Source organism: Labrus bergylta, chromosome 11 (assembly GCF_963930695.1).
Source record: "Labrus bergylta chromosome 11, fLabBer1.1, whole genome shotgun sequence".
NCBI classification, from domain to species: Eukaryota; Metazoa; Chordata; class Actinopteri; order Labriformes; family Labridae; genus Labrus; species Labrus bergylta.
The window spans coordinates 3,109,483-3,129,432 of record NC_089205.1 but is presented as its reverse complement, the minus strand read 5'-3'; the positions used below and the strand labels follow the sequence as shown (position 1 = coordinate 3,129,432).

Sequence of the window (19,950 nt, the reverse complement as noted above, 5' to 3'; positions counted from 1 at the left end):
GAGGTGGGTTACTGCCTCTAAACATCCTGACTGGATTGATCAGGAGGAGAGGATTTAGAGCAGGCAGTTCAATTTGGGAAGAAATAATTCCAAGGGGAGCTGTCTGACTCGTACCAAAGAGCTGAAAACAATCAGATTACACACAGACTGAAACTATAAGACAGAGTAGAAGCAGAGAGAGAGTGACTCTTTAGGATGTTAATATTAACAGATGATTCTCTGTCTCTCTCTCTGTGTGCTCACAGTCAAACACAGAGCGGGCAGATAAAACGCTTCTTGATTGGTTTCCGCTCTTTCATGCTGCTCTGAGACGACACACACTCTCTGGATTATGAACTTTTTATCATATAGAGAAAGAAAGAGAACATTAGTGTATGTTCCTCTGCAGCAGGGCTGAGAGTGTGTTTCCTCTGCCGCAGGATATTTCTCTGTATGTATATTTGTGTCTGTATGTTACTGTGTGTTACGCAGAGAGCTAATGAGCAGCTTAGCAGGAACGCACAGAAAGCAAATAAAGTCGGCTCTGCTGCTGCTGAGACGTATATGAAGTACAGCTCTGCTATGAACAAGAGAGAGAGAGAGAGAGAGAGAGAGAGAGGAGAGAGAGGAGAGAGGGAGAGAGAGAGAGAGAGAGAGAGAGAGAGAGAAAGAGAGAGAGAGAACATTGAAATGAGGAGGAAACACACACACACACACACACACACACACTCTCTCTCTCTCTCACACACACAGCAAGGAGCTGCTGCTCTGTGTGATCACCCCAAACACACTTTCATCAGCCAAAGCTTTGATCCCCCACACGCCCCTGCACTCTTTCTGAGCGCGCTCAGACGGCTCATCTAGCTCTCATGAATACTTTATGACACGAATATGAACATTTCTGAAGTTTTGGAGCACTGCGGAGGAGAAGAGATGAGGAAGAAGATGAGGAGTACGGTGGAGCTCTCAGGGGGAGGAGGGCTTCATGCTGCCTGTTTCTCCTCCTGCTGCAGATTGAAGCTCTCACACTCACAGTGACTGTGGTTCCTGTTTAACCATCATTAGCAGCCATCTGGTCAGAAATCCTGCAAGAGCCGCTCCTCTGACCGGCTAACACGCTCCTGTGATACATTACAGATCCTAACACTGAGAGCTAACACTGAGAGCTAACACTGCAGGAATCTCTCAGTGCTAACACTGAGAGCGAACACTGCAGAGCTAACTCGCACAGGCTGCTCATATCTGCATGCAAAGTATCCTCTGATACAGCTGCATAAAACCAGGACTGCACCACTGATGGTGATGGAAACGTGAGGCAACAATCAGACAGATTAAACCCAGAGGTGATAGGTGATAGATTTATAGGTATTTTTTTTTTTATCTGGGGTATATCCGCTTCTCCTACTGAGTGAAATATCTCATGAAAACTTCATTCAAACATTCATCTTTTCCAGTTTCATTTATATCAAATATACAGCTATGCTCAACAACCAGCAACATGAACGACTACGTCCAGTGACAATTTTGAGACCTTTTTGGAAGGTTTTGCAACGTCAGTTTTAATAGCTTTGTGTGCTCAATATTTTGTTTTATTCATCACCAAGAAAACATGGAAATAATGTCAATGAATCGTGTCCTGGCATCAAGCAGCCCCTCTGGACCTGAAATTGTTCCCGAGTCAGATTAGCTTCTCCTCCATCATTGTTGATGAAAATGCTTCATGAGTTTGATTGGTCGCAGAGGGAGAGGTGACATTGACGAATGTGAAGGAGTTCCAAAAGTTCTCAACTGAGATCACTGACAGAGTTTTTGCACTCAAATATCAGACAAACAATCTCTCTTGCTGTTCGCTTCATCGTAATAACAGTCTGAGCTTCACTTCTGATAACCAGTCACATTCTAAATGTATTTTACTTACATTTATTTTAAAGGTGCACTATGTAGATTTGGTATTGAAATTTGAAAGTTGGAGAAGCGAAACAATTCTATGCTATAGTTTCTGAACTATATACACAAACTTTACTCTAAGAAAAAATGGGTCCCTGAACACAGTTTGGAGCTTAAAAGCTACCAGTAGAGTTACTGTTTCACTGTTGTGGACCCCCCACCATAACTTCTCACTCAGCATTGTATCTTCAAACAGTCTTACAGGGACCAAATTTTCCTCTGAGGACAGTTTGTGTATAGAGTTATTAATATATATCACAGAATCTGTGAATTTCTCCAATCTTCACATTTCTTTACCAAAACTCCAAAGTGCACCTTTAAGCAACAATTAGCATCTATCTTTGATTGTTAGCTCGTTAAAAAGCAATTTTTTCAGTAGCAGATTCAGAGTGTTTATATTTAATAACTTAGGCAGAAGTGACAATATTTGGAGAAGAGGGCGAAGCGAGCTTCAGAAGGCACTCCGCATGCACCAATAAATGACACCAAAGTGGTCGCCCTTCTTATAATAAGATGCTTCAATAAGAATCTTCAGGATTTGGATTAAGAAGTTGAATCCAAAATAATCTACAAATTTAGTTTTAATTTAATAATTCTAAATATTTAAAGTGAACATTTCCTCTACTGCTCATCTCAGACTCTGATTGATCGATTAACTCAGATATTAAATATTCAATGCTGCACTTCACTGCAGCAGTGTGAAGCTTTACTTTGTGTGTGTGTGTGTGTGTGTGTGTGTGTGTGTGTGTGTGTGTGTGTGTGTGTGTGTGTGTGTGTCTCCTCACTGTCTCTCGGTCCAGCTGCTTGTTGACCTTGACGATCCCTCGCAGTGGGTCGATGAAGAACGAGCTGTCCCGGTCTCCACTGATGATGGAGTAAAGGATGGCTCCATTCTGCTGACTGTCAACATCCTCTGCTAACAGCTGCACACACACGCACACACACACGCGCACACACACACACACACGCGCACACACACACACACGCACACACACACACACGCACGCACACACACAGAAGCAGAGTGTGTCATCACTAAACACTTTTCTCTATAAAAGCTAATGTGATGAAATATTTCCTCCATATCTCTGCACTTCCTAATAAGCAGCACAAATGTGAGGCTTGTCAGCCCATGCACCGGTTTCCATGGTAACAGGCTTTTTGATGTGTGACTGCACCGATTTGGACTCCATCATGGAGCTCAGTTTGTTCTGCTTCAAGTCGCTCCAAACTTCACCAGAGACCAGAGGAAACACACAGTGCTGAGTTCAAACATCCACTGACTGTCTGTCTCTGAATGTTGTCTTATTATGACATGTCTAAACTTGAAGACTGAGTGTATGATTTAAATAATGAGCAGAATCATAATCTATTGAAGGTGAAGTTCTTCAGTCACAGTCAGGCAGCGCAGTGATTGAATAACGAGAGAATATTTTAAACCAGCAGTGTTAGGAGGACATTAAAGATGAGCAAGCAGATTAATAATTGTTCATTATATAAATATAATTGTACAGTTTCCTCAAAGGGAGGGGTAAGGTTGTCAAAATGTCAATACTTCAATATTCATTGATACCAGGTGTTTTAAAAGCATGAGATCTGAGTAGAAGAGGAATGCATACATACAAAAATAATTCTAATAACTTTCTAAAAATTCTAAAAAAATAACTCCTGCACACCTTCTAAATTGCAGAAAAAACACTGGCCACATTTCAGTAACATTGCAAACATATTTGTATAGTTTTGTTTTTGTACAACAGTGTGCAGGAGTTTGCTGCTCCAAGAAATATACCCAATATTATCGAGGACTTCTATTTCTGTTGCTTTGGTATCAAACATGTCAATATTATTTGATTTTACTGGCCTCATATCAACGTGAACATAATGGTATGGTGACGACCCTCAGAGGGGGGTGACACAGATCAGAGCAGACACACTGTATCTGCTGGCTGTTCACAGAAAACCACCAACAGAAACTCTGTGGAGGCTTCTGGAAAATATTCAGCAAAGACGCTCTCATGTCACAAAGATTTAACTTCTCTGTGATTGAAGGTCGGTAAATAAAAGTAAATACAAACATGAAATCAAACTTTGAGGTTGTTTGCTTTTTATTATTAAATAAGGGTATGTCGGTATTATAACGACACAAACTAGTTAAAAGCGAAGATTTAAAGAGAGCCATGCGCTTATCAAACAGCCATGCACACATTATATTTTTTTAAGCGTCTTCACTCATGTGCAACATTTCTCCGTGCATTATTGCAGCCTGTGAGGAGAGAACGATGTTTTGAGCGTGTGCAGAATCGGACTCAGTCATAGATTGTGTTTGTTTTTAAAATGATTTGCTGTGCTAAATGCTACATAGCAGCGTTCAGTCATGGTGTTCATTATTTCCTAAACTACCACCAGTGCTCGCACAGTGCTTGTTTTCACTCATATGGGGGACGTGGACTTTTTAACAAATGGGAGGTGATGTATGGCTGCTCTCGTCTTCACTCGTAATGTCCAATCAGAAGAGAGGAGGACTGTATCACTTTAGCCAATCATATTCAGGGACACCATGTGACTAGGTTTTGTCCGAACCAAGAAATACTCCCATTCCCCGGGACTTCTGGTTCATGCTGCGATTTTAATTAGTTAATTACATGTGGGTCTGTTATTTCTAATGCAACGACAGTGTGCAATTTCTTTGTTAAATTGTCTGTGAGTTTTTTGTGCATGTTGTTCTGTTCAAACTGTTGTGTAGTTGTAAATTTGTTTTTTTTGTTATTACCTGCTTTAGGGCTACAAATAAATGTAGCTTTTGTGCTAATTCCGGCATATTTACATTGTTAATATTTGTTGATATGATGATAAATGTGCACTTTCCTAATTAAATAAATAATAATTATAATTAAAAAAATACTGTTACAGAGAAGGAAATTAAGAGCTGTAAGCAGAGGATTTTGGATTATTTTTCTATAGAAATTACCAATCACTCAATAATCCAAATAGTTTGAGATTAATTTGTTGATTCAAATATCATATATAATATAATAATAGTAAATTATTCCATAATCTTTGTTCATAAGGACATCAAGTTATTTTTCTAAACTGTGTTTGGCGACATGGACGAGACACAAACTGGAGTCTTAGATCTGAAGAATAGCAGAGTGAGATCTATCCTCTGGGGATCAGGAATATTCAGCCCAAAGCTAAGTGATCGTCAAAGGATTTCTTTGGACCATGAACACATCCCATACAGGTGTATCTGAGGACATACCTGGACCACAGGCTCTCCGATGGTGGCATCCTCTGACACCAAGGCCGTGTACAGGTCTCTGCTGAACATGGGTGCGTTGTCGTTGATGTCTGTCAGGTTTATGTTCACCGTGGTGATGGCGCTCAGCGGGGGCGTGCCACCGTCACGCGCCTCCACCGTCAGGAAGTAGTCTCTGCAGGTCTCGTAGTCCAGAGGATGGGCGACAAGAATCGCTCCTGAGGAGGACGAGGAGAGATGGGAAATGAGACTACATTTATAATCGAAGTGAAAAAAGGAAAATTTAAATCTGAATATCAGAAAAAGAGGGATAGATATTGGATTGATGGAAGTTTTATGTCTCCAGAGGCTAAGAGGCAGAAAGCACTGAAAGCTGGACAAAAAACAAAACAATCCTTTTTTCTAATTCAGATAAGTCCCTATCAGGATTTGTAGATTCCACCTGCCTGCACACACCTGAACCAAATCTAGTTATTCATGAGTGCAGAACAGGAAGACATTAAAGTGGGACAGGAAATGGCTGAGAGGAAAATGTGGTAAAAAACAGCCAGCAGAACCAGAGAGAGAGAAAAGAGCAGAGAGAGAGAATAAGAACGCTCTGAGGAGGGCTCGTAATGGAAATGATACATTTGGAGCTGAGAGGACTCCAACAGTTTCTGATATACAGAGCAGACGCTGCTCGTGATGAGAATCCACACAAACATGAAGGAGAGAGAGTTCAGCAGCAGATAGATTAACAGATCAGAGGACACGATTCCAGACAGACAGACAGACAGACAGACATGCTCTGACAGGATGAACTGATCTCAGGTGATCACCTGAACAGAATGATATCTTTAAATTCAGAGGTTTACAGCAGTGATCATCAACTGGCGGCCCGCAGGCCACACCCGGCCCCCCACAGCTTGCCATCCAAGAATAACTTCTATAATAATAAGAATGTTTGATGTGTCTAACAGAAATCCACCTGTTAGCTGTTATTGGCAAATATTCAACCAGGAGTAAGCTACAAGTTACTGCACACTTAATAGTGGTAAGGCCAAAAACAAATCCCCATAACACCTCTGTGTTAGTCTGTCTACATATAAGAATGAGGACATTCTTTTATTTTCTCACATGCTGTCCTTATCTAATGTTATTATTTTTTCCGCATGCTGTTTGTTGAACATTCGATTTTTTTTTATCTTAAGACAAACCTTCAACATAACAACCTTATCAGTCAAAATAAGGAAAAGAGGAAAAAGCATTGTAAATGCTCGTCTCTTGTTAATAGAATAGAAATGATTAAAAACATCACAGGCTTTAATTAGCCAGAAATCAAATGTTGCTCTGCACATCAAATAAAACGTTAAGAAGCCCAGACCTGTGATTAAAAAATAAAAATAAAAATAAAACTGCAAGGCTGAAATACTCACATTAGGTTATTGAAAAAAATTACATTTCCCTTCTGACACTTCTTTACAGTACATCGGGCTTGGATGTAGTTGATGAACCCTGTTTTAAAGGTTTTAAAGATACCCCCCCCCCCCCCCCCCCCCCCCCCCCAAAAAAAAAAACCCATGTTTTTTGGGGACCATTTTCACCTTTATTGGATCGGGCGGCTGAAGAGAGACAGGAAGTGCTGGGAGGAGAGAGTAGGGAATGACATGCAGCAAAGTGCTGTGTTGGATTTAAACCCATATTTGTGTTGAGGTCTAAAGCCTACATACTGTACATGGGCCACACGAAATAACTGCTAGGCTATCCGGCGACCCCGGTTTTAAAGATTTTTACGCATGAAACAGTATCTATATGGATGAATATAGAGAGCCAAGAGGGTATAATAAGTTGAAGGATGAGGGGATATCCAGGCCACGCCCCCTTTTCTTTTTACCGATCATGTTTTATATGTTTTACATGTGTTACCTGAGATGTTAGATGTAAATCACCTGACACTTAATGAGCTGCAGTTATCGGATGATTTGAAGAGGATGTTAAATCACTGTAGCTGTAAATGTCTGATTGATCACTATTCCTCTCTTTTCCTACTGCACCTCCTTTAGTACACTTCCTGGTTTCTCATTCTCTCCCCTCCCCCTTGATTGGTTCTTGTTTGCAATCTGTCACTAATTAATTAGATTTAACTGCCTACTGCTTATTTAAGACTGCACTCATGTTTTCATCCTCATATGGGCCGGCAGTTCAGCAATGGTAAGGTGGCGTTTACTCCTATTTTAGTTACTATCTAGTCCATTTGAATTTGTCCTAAGTACTTTATTTATCTTTATTTCCTTCAGAAAGTAATCTAATTTGACTTGTGTTATTGTGCTAATATTATTTTATTTTGTCTTTCAGCATGGATGTTCAATCCCATGTGTGTCTTCTGTTACCCTCATGATTTACCTCATCTGAAGAAATAAAACTGTTACCTAAACTCAAGTCTTCCTGCATCCTGACCCGATGCCCCCATGGTGATAGCACCTCAACTTTGAACCCTTCTTAACAGCCCATTTTGACAAACATTTACTGTTTTCATTGCTGCTTATGTCTTTTAAGGTGTCTATGAATGTATGGCTTCTCATTGTTTGTCAGAAACTTTAGTAACTGTGCTGCTACCTGTCGGTGTCCACACAAGGAGATTTTGAATCCCAACAAGTTCCTGACTAATTAAAGGATAAATGAACATGGACACTCATAAAACAAATTAAATGGACATGAAGGGAAGATAAAACACGAGAAGTGATCATTAATTAGAGGTGAAATTGACCTGTCAGTGGGTGGATGTGGAACTTCCCGTGCTCGTTTCCTGACCGGATGCTGTAGTTGATCTCTGCGTTGGTGCCGATGTCTTTGCTGGCAGCGTGAACCCTCAGAACCTCCGTCCCCACGCCCACGTCCTCTGGCACCGTGGCCAGCTGGTCGCGGCGTTCAAAAACGGGCGGGTTGTCATTGATGTCGAGCACGGTGATGGTGACATTGACGAGCGAGGAGAGGGTCTGCGGGGAGCCCTGGTCCGAGGCGTGGACTGTGATCTGATAGGCCGGCTGCACCTCCCGGTCCAGAACGCGCTCCAGCACCACGATGCCCGACGACTTATCGATGGAGAAGGATCCTCCCGCAGAGTCGGCCAGAGAGTAGTCCACCACCCGACCCGGACCTGCTGCAGAGACACCAGAGGACGCGTCACTTAAAAATACACTGTCTAGTTGGACACTTTAATGCTAACATCACCCCTCCTTTTAATCGCACCTGTAATGTTAATGACTGTTATTTAATGTCTTCTTTTTAAACATTGCTGTACATATATAAACAACACAACTTCAGAGGGTCAACACTTTTTTTTTTTTTTTCTATTTTTGATTTTTTTTTTCCTCAACTGTTTAGAGGTTCTTGTTTAAATTGCACATATTTTTTCAGGTTTATATATGTATGGGATGGGGGCGTCTGTTTTGTGGTTAATTTGTAACAAATGTTTCATGTCATGTACGTCTTTGTAACCTGCTACTGGATGCTTTGAATTTCCCTCGGGATCAATAAAGTATCTATCTAATTCATAAATCGCACACAAAGGTTTAAATGCTCCCCTAACTGTGCTGCGGAGCAATAAGTGTCACTATGCTCCTCTGTATGACATCAAATGAAATCATCAAGTAAAGTCTGTAAGTTTACTTTGAAATGACTATTAAAAGAACCACACCGACTCCACACTTCAGACACACGGTCTGGATCCGTTACCATGACGAGGATGAGAGTGTGTTTTTTTTTGTTTGACTTGTTCTGTCTTGATTCATTCAGGGAGGAAGCTTTGTTTCAAACAGTGAAACTCAAAACACTTTTTTTAAAGTCTGGCTTCACAATAAGTTTTGAAAAAGTTTCCTCTCCCGTTCCAGAGAAAACTGCATGGATCAGTAGAGCTATATGCTCTGGGAATGTCACCTTGAGACGGAGCAGATCGAGGGAGCAGACGATGTGGAGATATTAGCGGCCGGTATCCATTCTCAGCGAATTAGGCTCTCAGATTTATGAAACACAGAGTTAGCAGCGATAGTCCAGCTGTGAGAAGAGCTGCAGGTAGAGCTTAGTTAGTCTCTTTTTACTGGGATTTGTATTCTTCTTTTAACTCAAACTAAAACTATGAATGTCTGCAGGACAGACTTTGCTACAAATGATTAAATGACCTCTACTGTAAGCAGTTTTCAGGAATATCTCCCGTTCATTTTTGTACACTGTGTGATTTGTTCATTATCCAGTCCTCCCATAAAAGAAACATAAAAGAAAAAAAAACATCAGCTGTTTTGTTTTTCTTCAGTTCTATATTATAGGACTCAATTAGAACTGTCTTAATACCAGAACGTTAAAGTTCAATATGATTCTAGTAAAAAAATCAAACGATATCGACCTGCAACAAAAACGGAAGTCCTAGACACCAACTATTGGGTAATGTATTGTTTTTACAGACAAACTCCTGCACACTGTCTACATTTTTAAAGGTCATTACTTTTTGATTCGGTTGATCATTTAAATAACAGAGATTGTATCGTTTTAAAATGTATTGAAGTACTGCATATTTTAACAACCTTAGATTAAAATCTCTCAAATATTTATGTTTTATTATGTCCTTAAATAATTATTTTAAGTATTTTTCAGAGCATTTTTCAGTTTAAAATAAACTGTACTTTGCTATGGGATGTTTACCGTGAAGCATGGCGTCCAATAATAAGTGATCAGATTATTTATAGAGCAGAAGTAGGTCTCTTTGCGTTTACTGCTGTTAGCTGTGCAGATGTTTCCCTGAGGACAGAACTCTTCATCCACAAACATGAAGCTTTACTTTCACACTGATGACTTCCTCTAGAGGCTGAGAGCAGATTTTATATACATGTTCCATGTTCCTCATGCTTCCTCCAGCACTACCTCCCTTTAGGTGAGAGAGTTTTACTTCTTTTTTTAAAGGTCATCTTAATGATCTGGAGGCAGAAACATCTGACTGTAGATGTTTTAACTAACTCGTATTGCCCTTTTTGATCGCTTTGTTGCTGATGACTTCTGACAGATTCTGATGAATGGTTCTTTTTGTGATTCCTGTATTTATGTTCATTCTTGTTCCGTGTTTTATGTCTGAAACCCTGTAATTGTGCTGCTGCCTGTCTTGGCCAGGACGCTCTTTTTCTTTTTTGAGACTTTTTCCTGGTTAAATAAAGGTTAAATAAAATAAATAAAATAAATAAAATAAATAAAATAAATAAAATAAATAAAATAAAACTTTAGAGTCCAGAGCTACACCTTCTTTAGTTTATGTTTTGAAGGTTGTTGCCCTTTCTTTTCTTTCAGTTTATGTGCACACTCGACCCTGCAGCCTCATGCATGTGTGCCAGGGATGGAGGGGAGTTTACTGGGAACTCACACAGATCAGAGCATTAAACATAAAATACCTGATTAAGTTGGGATCTTTCTCAGGAGCCCATTTAGGTAAAAACTTAAAAATAAACTGTTTGAATGAGACCTGATCAGTCGATAATTGAGTCTGCAGAGACATTAAGACACAAAGAATCAGGACAGAGAGGGTTGAGGGGAGCAGGGGCTTAGACTACGGTTAACCATGGGTTAACCCTAACCTGTCTAGATCTGCTTTCATGTAATGGTATTTTACTGTGTTTTACGCTTTCTAATTTTTTAATATTTTTATTGCAAAGCCCTTTGTGAGGTCTGTTCTTGAAAGGTGCTAAATGAATACATTTGACTTACTTTATTATTTGATTATTACAGAGGGGGATAATAATACTCTCATTTAATCTAATCTGTGTCTTTTCCTGCTTCCATTTTATTCCACTTCCGAGTCACATCATCTCTGTGGTTCAATAGTTCTCTCTTTAATGTGGAAAGTTTTTCATATCAATAAAACTGTCACAATAAAACTGTCACAGTGCTCATGTATTATAAGCACTGGTAAGCATTGATATAGAAGTAATTGTAATAGTGTTGTATAAAAACTTTTTGTGTTGTTGTGACCTTGGTCAGGGTCGATGGCCTGGATGCGGGTCAGCAGGGCCTTGGTGGCGGTGTCTTCGTACACGCTGGCGGTGTACTGTGATTGGGTGAAGATGGGCGGGTTGTCGTTCACGTCCGTCACCACCAGCTGAACCTCCGCACGGCACCACCTCCCGCCGCCGTCTGTCGCCTGGGCAACCAGCCGGTAACTGGGCGTCACCTCCCTGTCCAGGAGCACCGACGACTTGATCTCACCTGGGGGGTCGGAAACAACAGGTGAGGAGCCAATGAGTGGGGCGGGGTTAATGGAGCCTAAGTTGTTGTTCACTGTATTATTATTAACAAAAACTCAAACCTTACTGTAAAAGTATGAGTCTAATATCTGGTCAAAAATATCCCATTACACCTTTTATAATTAATATATTTATAGATAATTAAACAGTCTAATTTTATATTAAATGTAATTGGAAAATAATCAGTCTGTTTGTTTTTATATTTAATGTTTTTATGAATAAATGTATTTAATATATTTTATTGTCAGACTGATCTGTACCTGTGTCCGGCTCCATGATGAAGTCCTGAGATCCTGGACCATGGAGGGAGTACTGGATCCACGAGTTGATGCCCGCATCGGCGTCTGAAGCTCGGATCACCAGAAGGGGGCTGTGGAGGGGGAGGTCCTCAGAGACAGAGGCTAAATACACAGCCTACACACACACACACACACACACACACACACACACACACACACACACACACACACACACACACACACACACACACACACACACACACACACACACACACACACACACACACACACACACACACACACACACACACACACACAGAAATTGAGACAGTTTCTGACATGATTTTTGAGTCACACGACTGATTCTGAAGTTTCCAGCTTCCTCGTGCATCGTTAGTCTGGCATTGAACAAGAGGAACAGACAATTAGACTGTACAGTGTAAGCACAGAAATAACGAGCTTTGGTTGTGCATCATAAAAGATTCACTCGTACAGTGTGGGATAACTTTACATATAGTGTATATACTGACCTACACTATACTACTGTATGTATGCCAGTCGTAACAGAAGCTGAGCTGTAGATCTGACTGTGGGTCTTTCAAAACAGGACACTGTGGGGCGCTGGTGGCGCAGTGGTTAGTGCGCGCGCCCCATGTACGGAGGCCATAGTCTTATAAGCAGGCAGCCCAGGTTCAAATCCCTTTCCTGCATGTCATTCCCTACTCTCTCTCTCCCTGATTTCTAACTCTATCCACTGTCCTATCTCTCTATTAAAGGCACAAAAAGCCCAAAAAATAAATCTTTAAAAAAAAGAAACCAGCACACTGTGACTCGTCCCTCACCTGCTCACACACGGGGCTGTTGTCGTTGGTGTCGATCACCGTCACCTCAACAGTTGCCTGGGAAACAAAGAGTCCGTCGCTGGCAGTGACGTTAATGATGTAGAGGTTACACTCCTCCCGGTCAAGAGGCCACTTCACATACATCTTCCACTCACCCTGAACCAGGCCGAGAGCGAACACGCCACGATGGTTCCCACCTGGAGAGAAAGAGAGAAACACACAGGGAGTCAGACAGACATGGAGACAGGACCGCTGACGCCCAGGATCAGTACAGACATTTACAGAGTACCTTCATAGAGTATGTCCCTGATTTCACCAAAAATAAAGTAACACATGCAGCAATTCTAATTCATCAAAAAGCTGCAGTCTGAATGTCAAACCAAACCATTAAACATCTCATCAGTTCAAACAGAACTCCCCCCGTGTGCAGGGCTGAGATAGTGCGAGTCAGTGAGTCACACATCACCTTTAAGTCCTGACTCATGTCCAAGTCCTAAACTTAACCAGACGTTTCAAATATTCAAACAGAGTAATAGTTATTAGACTAAATGAAGTGTGCATTTAACACCTTCAAACTAAACAGAAGCTTTAAAAATCAATGCGTGCAAGCTTTCCGTCTCTCGTCCCTCCAATCAATTAAAAACTCAATTTGAATGTATCAGAAAGTGCACTGATGTTAAACTGTGGAGTAGGTGCACTGTTGTGCATCCTGTGTTGGTCGATTAAGTTCAGTGGACGTGTGTTAATAACTCGCCAATGTCTGCCCATCTTTCTAATGCGTCCTCTTAATATCTAAAATATACTGCGCTACAAACTTTAGACTTGAGAGTAAGACTAGGTTTTAGTTGATCTAAAGCGCAGTCGTCAAGATAGCAACATGCCAGCATTTGGCTTGACCACGCCTTATTTTAAAACCAACACACCCCTGGGTGCTCACAGGAGTGAAAGTTCAGTTGCTTATCATCATCATTATCATCGACCTTTATTTAAGTTCTCGACAACGAGAAATTAGATAAAGCTACTACAGAAAATATAATCAATAAAAGAGCAATAAGAACAATAAAATATATACACTAAAATAATTTAAAAGCTTGAAATTACTACAGTGATAAGTCAGTAATTAAAATCAAATAAAACAGTTACAGTCAGGTATTGGGTGGTTAATAATCATATTTCTAAAGTGTCCATAAGCTCGCCCAATATTAAACAACTTGGGTGAGCTCTGGGTTAAAATGAAAGGAAAATAGGAATGCCAAGACGCTGTGCAGAGAGGGTATGATAAGGGCCAATAGACAAACTGAATCTTTTACTGTATATACTCTGAATGATTTCTTTTTAGGTTTTATTGAATGAAGGCCCTAATGTGAAATGAAATGTGATTTCTGCTGATTACAGAGATTCGATTAGTGGTGTAGTAGAATATATTCCACCTTGCAGATGTTTGAACATGTGTCAGGCTGCAGCTAAACATGGTGCTGCAGGCGTTAGTGTGTGTTCACACACACTGTTTGTTAATGACTCTGCACACTAATGAGCTGCATGCAGACCTACATAGATATATGTATATATTTATACATATAAAGACACACCAACCTGTGTCAATAACTTAAATTCATAGTAATAACAATTTCAGTATTTACTCAAATTGACTGTGTTATTTACAAAGTGTGTGACATTGTAGGTGTGATGGTTGTCCAGCCTGTAGCAGCGTTACCATCAGATCAGAGCCTACGTTTCTGAGGAGAAGTCAAGGATATTCAGAAGGTTTAATCATATTCACTTGTATAACAAAGCTGTTTTTTTGTGTGAAAATCTATTCAGAATTCTGCGAGCTACAGCACATTTTTTAATCATATAACGACACAATCTGATGAGGAATTAATATTACCTTATTGAACACACTCAGCCCAAAGGGGAGTATTAATTAAGAAAAAAATGGTAATCTGTCTGTTTGATTGGAAAGATTTGCCAGTATAAAAAAAATCTAAAAAAGGTGTTTCAGCATGAGTCCATCTCTTGGAGACAGTGAAGGTCATCCTGACATAGACTGACAGACAGATGGACATTCAGACGGACCATCTGACAGCACTGTCATTCAGCCCATCAAGTCTTGTTGGAAACTTAAATAATGCATACATGTTAAAAAATAAATCTAAAATGCTGATATGGTCCAAACCTCCATGCAAGTAGCATGAAAAACAAAGCAGTCTTGATTTAGTTCAACTTTCTCGTCTGAGGAGTCTTATTAAATAATCAGCTCAGTACTGCTCAATATTTAAGTCCTCCAAATCAGATATCGTAAGCTTGGTGTCAAGTGCCATGCTTTCCTGGTAAACAGACATGCAGAGTTTGGTGGAGCTGGAAATTGGCCAGTAAAAAAAATCGCACAGCCAACTAGCGTTCTTAGGCGGAGTATTGCAGAGCTACACAGACATACCAGAGCTAAAGCATGTGGTGCTTATGACACCGTAGACCACTACAGTGTAGCTAGGTCAAGGATTTGAAGCTATAGGTCAACGGATCGACGCTGAAGTACAAATTAGGCTTAATTCCCATTACGCTCTAACACACAAAGAAGAAATCAACTCCTCTTTCTCTTATGTTTACAGTGAAAACCAACCACATAAACTGAGACCTTTCAGAAAGTAACTGTGTCAAAGATTGTGAAAACAAAATGAGATACATCCTGTCTGATGTGGAAAAATACTAGTCCAGAATCAGAATCAGAATCAGCTTTATTGGCCATGTATGCTTACACACACACATGGAAATTGTCTTCAGTAACTGTGCTCTCAATGTAAAAAGTTAAACATTAAACATAATATAAGCAAAAAAAAGCCACTAATATATACAAGGCTAAATAAAAATATTGTTATGTAACAGATGGTTAATATATATGCATCCATGCATTCGTTACCTATAGATTTGATAACACTCTTTTATCAGGCTACCCTTAAAAGTCTCTAAAGACTCTTCAGCCAGTCCAAAATGTAGCAGCTAGTGTACCGACTACATCTAGTAAAAGAGAACACATTTCTCCTATATTAGCTTCTCTGCACTGAATGCAGGCCTGCTCGTGGTACCTACAGTCTCTAAAAGTAGTATGGGAGGTGGCACCTTCAGTTATCAGGCCCTTCACCTTTAAGTCCTGACTCATGTCCAAGTCCTAAACTTAACCAGACGTTTCAAATATTCAAACAGAGTAATAGTTATTAGACTAAATGAAGTGTGCATTTAACACCTTCAAACTAAACAGAAGCCTTAAAAATCAATGCGTGCAAGCTTTCCGTCTCTCGTCCCTCCAATCAATTAAAAACTCAATTTGAATGTATCAGAAAGTGCACTGATGTTAAACTGTGGAGTAGGTGCACTGTTGTGCATCCTGTGTTGGTCGATTAAGTTCAGTGGACGTGTGTTAATAACTCGCCAATGTCTGCCCATCTTTCTAATGCGTCCTCTTATTATCTGAAATATACTGCGCTACAAACTTTAGACTTGAGAGTAAGACTAGGTTTTAGTTTGTCTCCTTTGGAATCATCTGCCAGTCAGGATCCAGGATGCAGACAACCTCTCTACCTTTAAGAGTAGGTTTAAAACTTTCCTTTTTGATACAGTTTATATAAGGCTGGCTCAGGCTTGGACCACCTCCGAGTTACGCTGCTATAGGCTTTAGACTGCTGGGGGACCTGGCACACTGAGCTCTTTGTAACACCAGATAAGAACACACTCTAGACTCACTCATGTCTTCCTATCAGTCTCCATTTGCGGACGAGAATGCAGAATCACCACACCTTTACTTTGACAGACAACTGTCGGTCTGAGTGGCGTCATGTTCATGAGGCTGTGTGTTAAAGGCCAAGCTCATTGAACTAGACAATAAATATATCCACAGACCTTAGGTGCACTTCATCAGTCCTTTATGAGGTTAGCGTTTATCCTACCAGCTTTTCTGTGGTATGGTATATGATAACAACACAACATTATTTAGTATTTTATGTATCTTGGTGTTTAGATCATATATTGTTATCTCGATCTATGAAAAATGTACATGCAGACACACAAACACAAACCAATCGCATTATAAGCCTCCAGGATTGTCAGACTGTTAGAGCCAGGAGAGATATCCCTATATTACTGATTTTCTTCGAGCTGCTGAGTCCAAAATAAACCTGACAGAAAATAACACTGGGACAGTCCACATGAATCTTCCTGTCTGTCAGGCTTCATCAGTATCACTGAACACAGAGGATGTGTTTCTCTGTGTTCTGTCTTTATCTGCTGAAGCTCTTTTATTCTAAGTAACATCGAGTGCTCCTCTGTTGGAAGACAGAAAGGTCACATTTGTCAGTTTTTGCGACAGCTCATTTGCTTAGTTTTATTCTTTAAGCTCCGTCGCCTTGCCTCCTTCCTCTCTAGCTGTCAGCTATAAGGTCACATCACTCACACGTCTCTCAGTCACTCCTGCTGACTGCCTGACGCTCATTAAAATGCTAATAGAGGAAGGATTTCTTTCCCATTAAAAGTCCTTTATTAGCTCTCTATCCCTGTGTGGTAGTCCTAGCTTCTTGGGAGTCCTGACTCTATTATGAGCTTCTGGAGTTTCAGCGAGTGCACAGATAATCAGTCATGTCAGTACTTTGATCAGCATCCGTATTCTTAAAGTAACTCCGGCATCACCCTGTTTTGAATTCCTCTTCATGTTCTCACGTTTCCCTCCATTGACTATAATATACAATGTTTCATGCCATGGGCCCTGTGTTTATTATGTCAGGAAAACAGCCTGGTATCTCCACATTTTAAACAAGGCTAAGAACAAAACATAGAACAGCGACTCACATTGATTTCCTTGTTTAACTTGTACAGTAACAGTAAAGACCAAAATGGCCATGACTAGCACAAGAGGTACCACCTGAAGCTGAAAATAAAAAGAATCATGTTCAGGTGAGTGTACTTTAACACTATTTACTACCTATTTTACCTCTGGAGAACTGTTACTGTCACAGTCTGCTGAATGCTATCCTACCATGAAAATGTTATCCCATTAAATCCTGTTTCTCAGTCAGACCTGGAAAGCTGACACTCATGCACGTGTTCTCTGGGAGGAAGTGTGGAGAAAAAAAGTGAATTATGTTCTGAATCACAACTCCTCTCTTCATGTTTATTCATGGCTGTAGCAGTGGAAAGGAGATGCAGAATATGAACACAACATACCCGCCTTTATCTTTAGCCAACAACTAGGTCAAAACAGAAACGCACACAATGCTTTCAGCGACCTTTTCTTTTTACCGACAGAGGAGCAGCAATACAAATCCAATCACAGTCGATAGTGACATTGCAGGAGTGCTCCCAGAAAAATACATCTTTTTAAAAACATAAATTTAAAATGGACTTGAGCTTGTATAGCGCTTTTCTAGTCTTCTGAATACTCAAAGCACTTTTACACTGCAGGTCACAGCTACTCATTCACACACTGATGGCAGAGTCTGCTATGTAAAGGGTCCATCAGTATTAACTCTTCCAATTCATACACATTCACACGTTGCCGATGGACACATTGGACATGTAACTGCAGGAGCTGGAGATGAAATCCCTGACCTTCAGATAGAGAGACGGCCGACTCTACCATTGAGTCAAAGCCTGCCTAAATATTCTTGGAGAAAACAATGGTAGAATCTGTGCACTTTTTTGCTTCGACCTGTTGTAAAGACAAATGCAAAAACAACAGCATGGCAGATTGTAAACTTTACAATCAAAGGTTCAAATGACTATTCAATATTTATCCTTCACAAGGTTTACCCGCAGAGTTCTCCTCCTCTCTAACAAACAGACCAGGGGAGTACAACCAACAATGAAAAAACACACTAGGTTTGTGTCCCATCAAAGATCTATACATAGTTAACCTCTTTAGATAACCTGTGACCATAGGCTTTCTAGTGTCAGCAGGTGCATTTCACTTTTTTAGAATCACAAAATATTAAAGATACAGTTTTAGACATTTCCAGTGTTACTCACCAGTGATGTGGTAGCTGACTTGTCGGTTCACAGCTGAGCTGTCATCATCTCTGGTGTTCAGCACAGCCACCACCTCCCCCGGCGGGTCGCTCTCCTGAACTGAGCCAACATAATTTTTCTCCAGAAACTTGGGAGGGTTGTCGTTGATGTCTGAGACGGCTACAGTCACTGTGGTGATGCTGGAAAGAGACACAGTCTCTCCAAGATCTGAGGCCACCACTGTGAAAGTGTACGATGGATTGGTCTCATGGTCCAGGTCTTTGCGTGTGGAGATCCAGCCTGTGTTGCTGTCAATGCTAAAAGTGTCAGCTAATGCATCGGAGTCCTCTTCTGACTGGATCAATGCCCCCAGGCTGTATGTCACCTGACCATTAGCTCCAGAGTCAGGGTCTGTTGCTTGGACCTGTATGATCCTAGTTCCGACTGACATTCCTTCCATCACTGTGGCTTCATAGGAGAAAGCCTCAAAGGCTGGTTTGTTGTCATTTAGATCCAACACTTTGAGTTCAACATCCACAAAAGTCACAGAATCCAGTTTGGCCTGTTGTATAGTTGCCAAGACTTTAAAGTGGTATCCTTTAATCACCTCGTGGTCCAAAGGCTTATCAAGCTTGATCACACCTGTGTCCTTCTCCACCACAAACACCCAATCCTGGTTGTTTTCTCCAGTCTCTCCGTTAATCACAGCAAAGGATGCAGTAAAAGAGGCATGTCCAGGAGGGGGGTTGAGGCGCACTGTGCCTATGGCTGAACCTAAAGGGGTGTCCTCTGGCATGCGAAATATGTATTGATGTTGGCTGAAGGAGGGAATGAAGGTGTCTGGAGAAAGAACATGGATGTAGACGGACACAAGAGAGTGTCGAACTGGATTTCCTCCATCCACAGCCTTCACAAAAAAAGATAAAACAGAATTCCTCAAGTGGCTGAAGCTACCTTTGGTCACCATCCAGCCATTGTCTGGGTCTATTTCCAAAATGTCTACCACAGGGACGTGGGCCTCACTGTACAGAGAATATGTCACTTTGGCATTAGTGCTGTCGTCAGGATCATAAGCCTGAATCTGTGTCACCAAATAACCTTTAGCCACATCTGACTTGACTGAAGCTCTGTACTCTGTGGCTCGGAACAGAGGTACATTGTCATTATCATCCAACAAGGTAACTTGTACTGTACAATAGGAGACACGTCCACCTGAGTCCTGTGCCGCTACTGTCAGAACAATGTCCTTATTAGCCGGGTCTTCACGGTCAAGCTTCTCCACTGTGCTGATCTGACCACTTGCATCGATGCTGAATTGGTCTTTGCCGACATCATTAACAAAGGAATAAGCAACGTTTCCGAAGACTCCAGGATCTGCATCTGTAGCCTTCACCTGAAATGAAACAAATGTCACATCATACAGACACGATTATTTC

General features: G+C 40.8%; 1 protein-coding gene across 1 annotated transcript in view; it reads right to left on the bottom strand.

Annotated features, from left to right (window-relative positions):
• Nucleotides 1-19,950, bottom strand: part of fat3a (FAT atypical cadherin 3a) — a 151,370-nt gene that overhangs the window by 22,213 nt on the left and 109,207 nt on the right. Inside the window, exons 11-17 of the mRNA XM_065959912.1 lie at nucleotides 18,536-19,907; nucleotides 12,524-12,720; nucleotides 11,703-11,856; nucleotides 11,171-11,404; nucleotides 7,929-8,318; nucleotides 5,186-5,400; nucleotides 2,712-2,849 (exon numbers count right to left, since the gene is read on the bottom strand). Coding sequence (XP_065815984.1) covers nucleotides 2,712-2,849; nucleotides 5,186-5,400; nucleotides 7,929-8,318; nucleotides 11,171-11,404; nucleotides 11,703-11,856; nucleotides 12,524-12,720; nucleotides 18,536-19,907 — 2,700 coding nt within the window. The remainder of the gene's footprint in view (nucleotides 1-2,711; nucleotides 2,850-5,185; nucleotides 5,401-7,928; nucleotides 8,319-11,170; nucleotides 11,405-11,702; nucleotides 11,857-12,523; nucleotides 12,721-18,535; nucleotides 19,908-19,950) is intronic.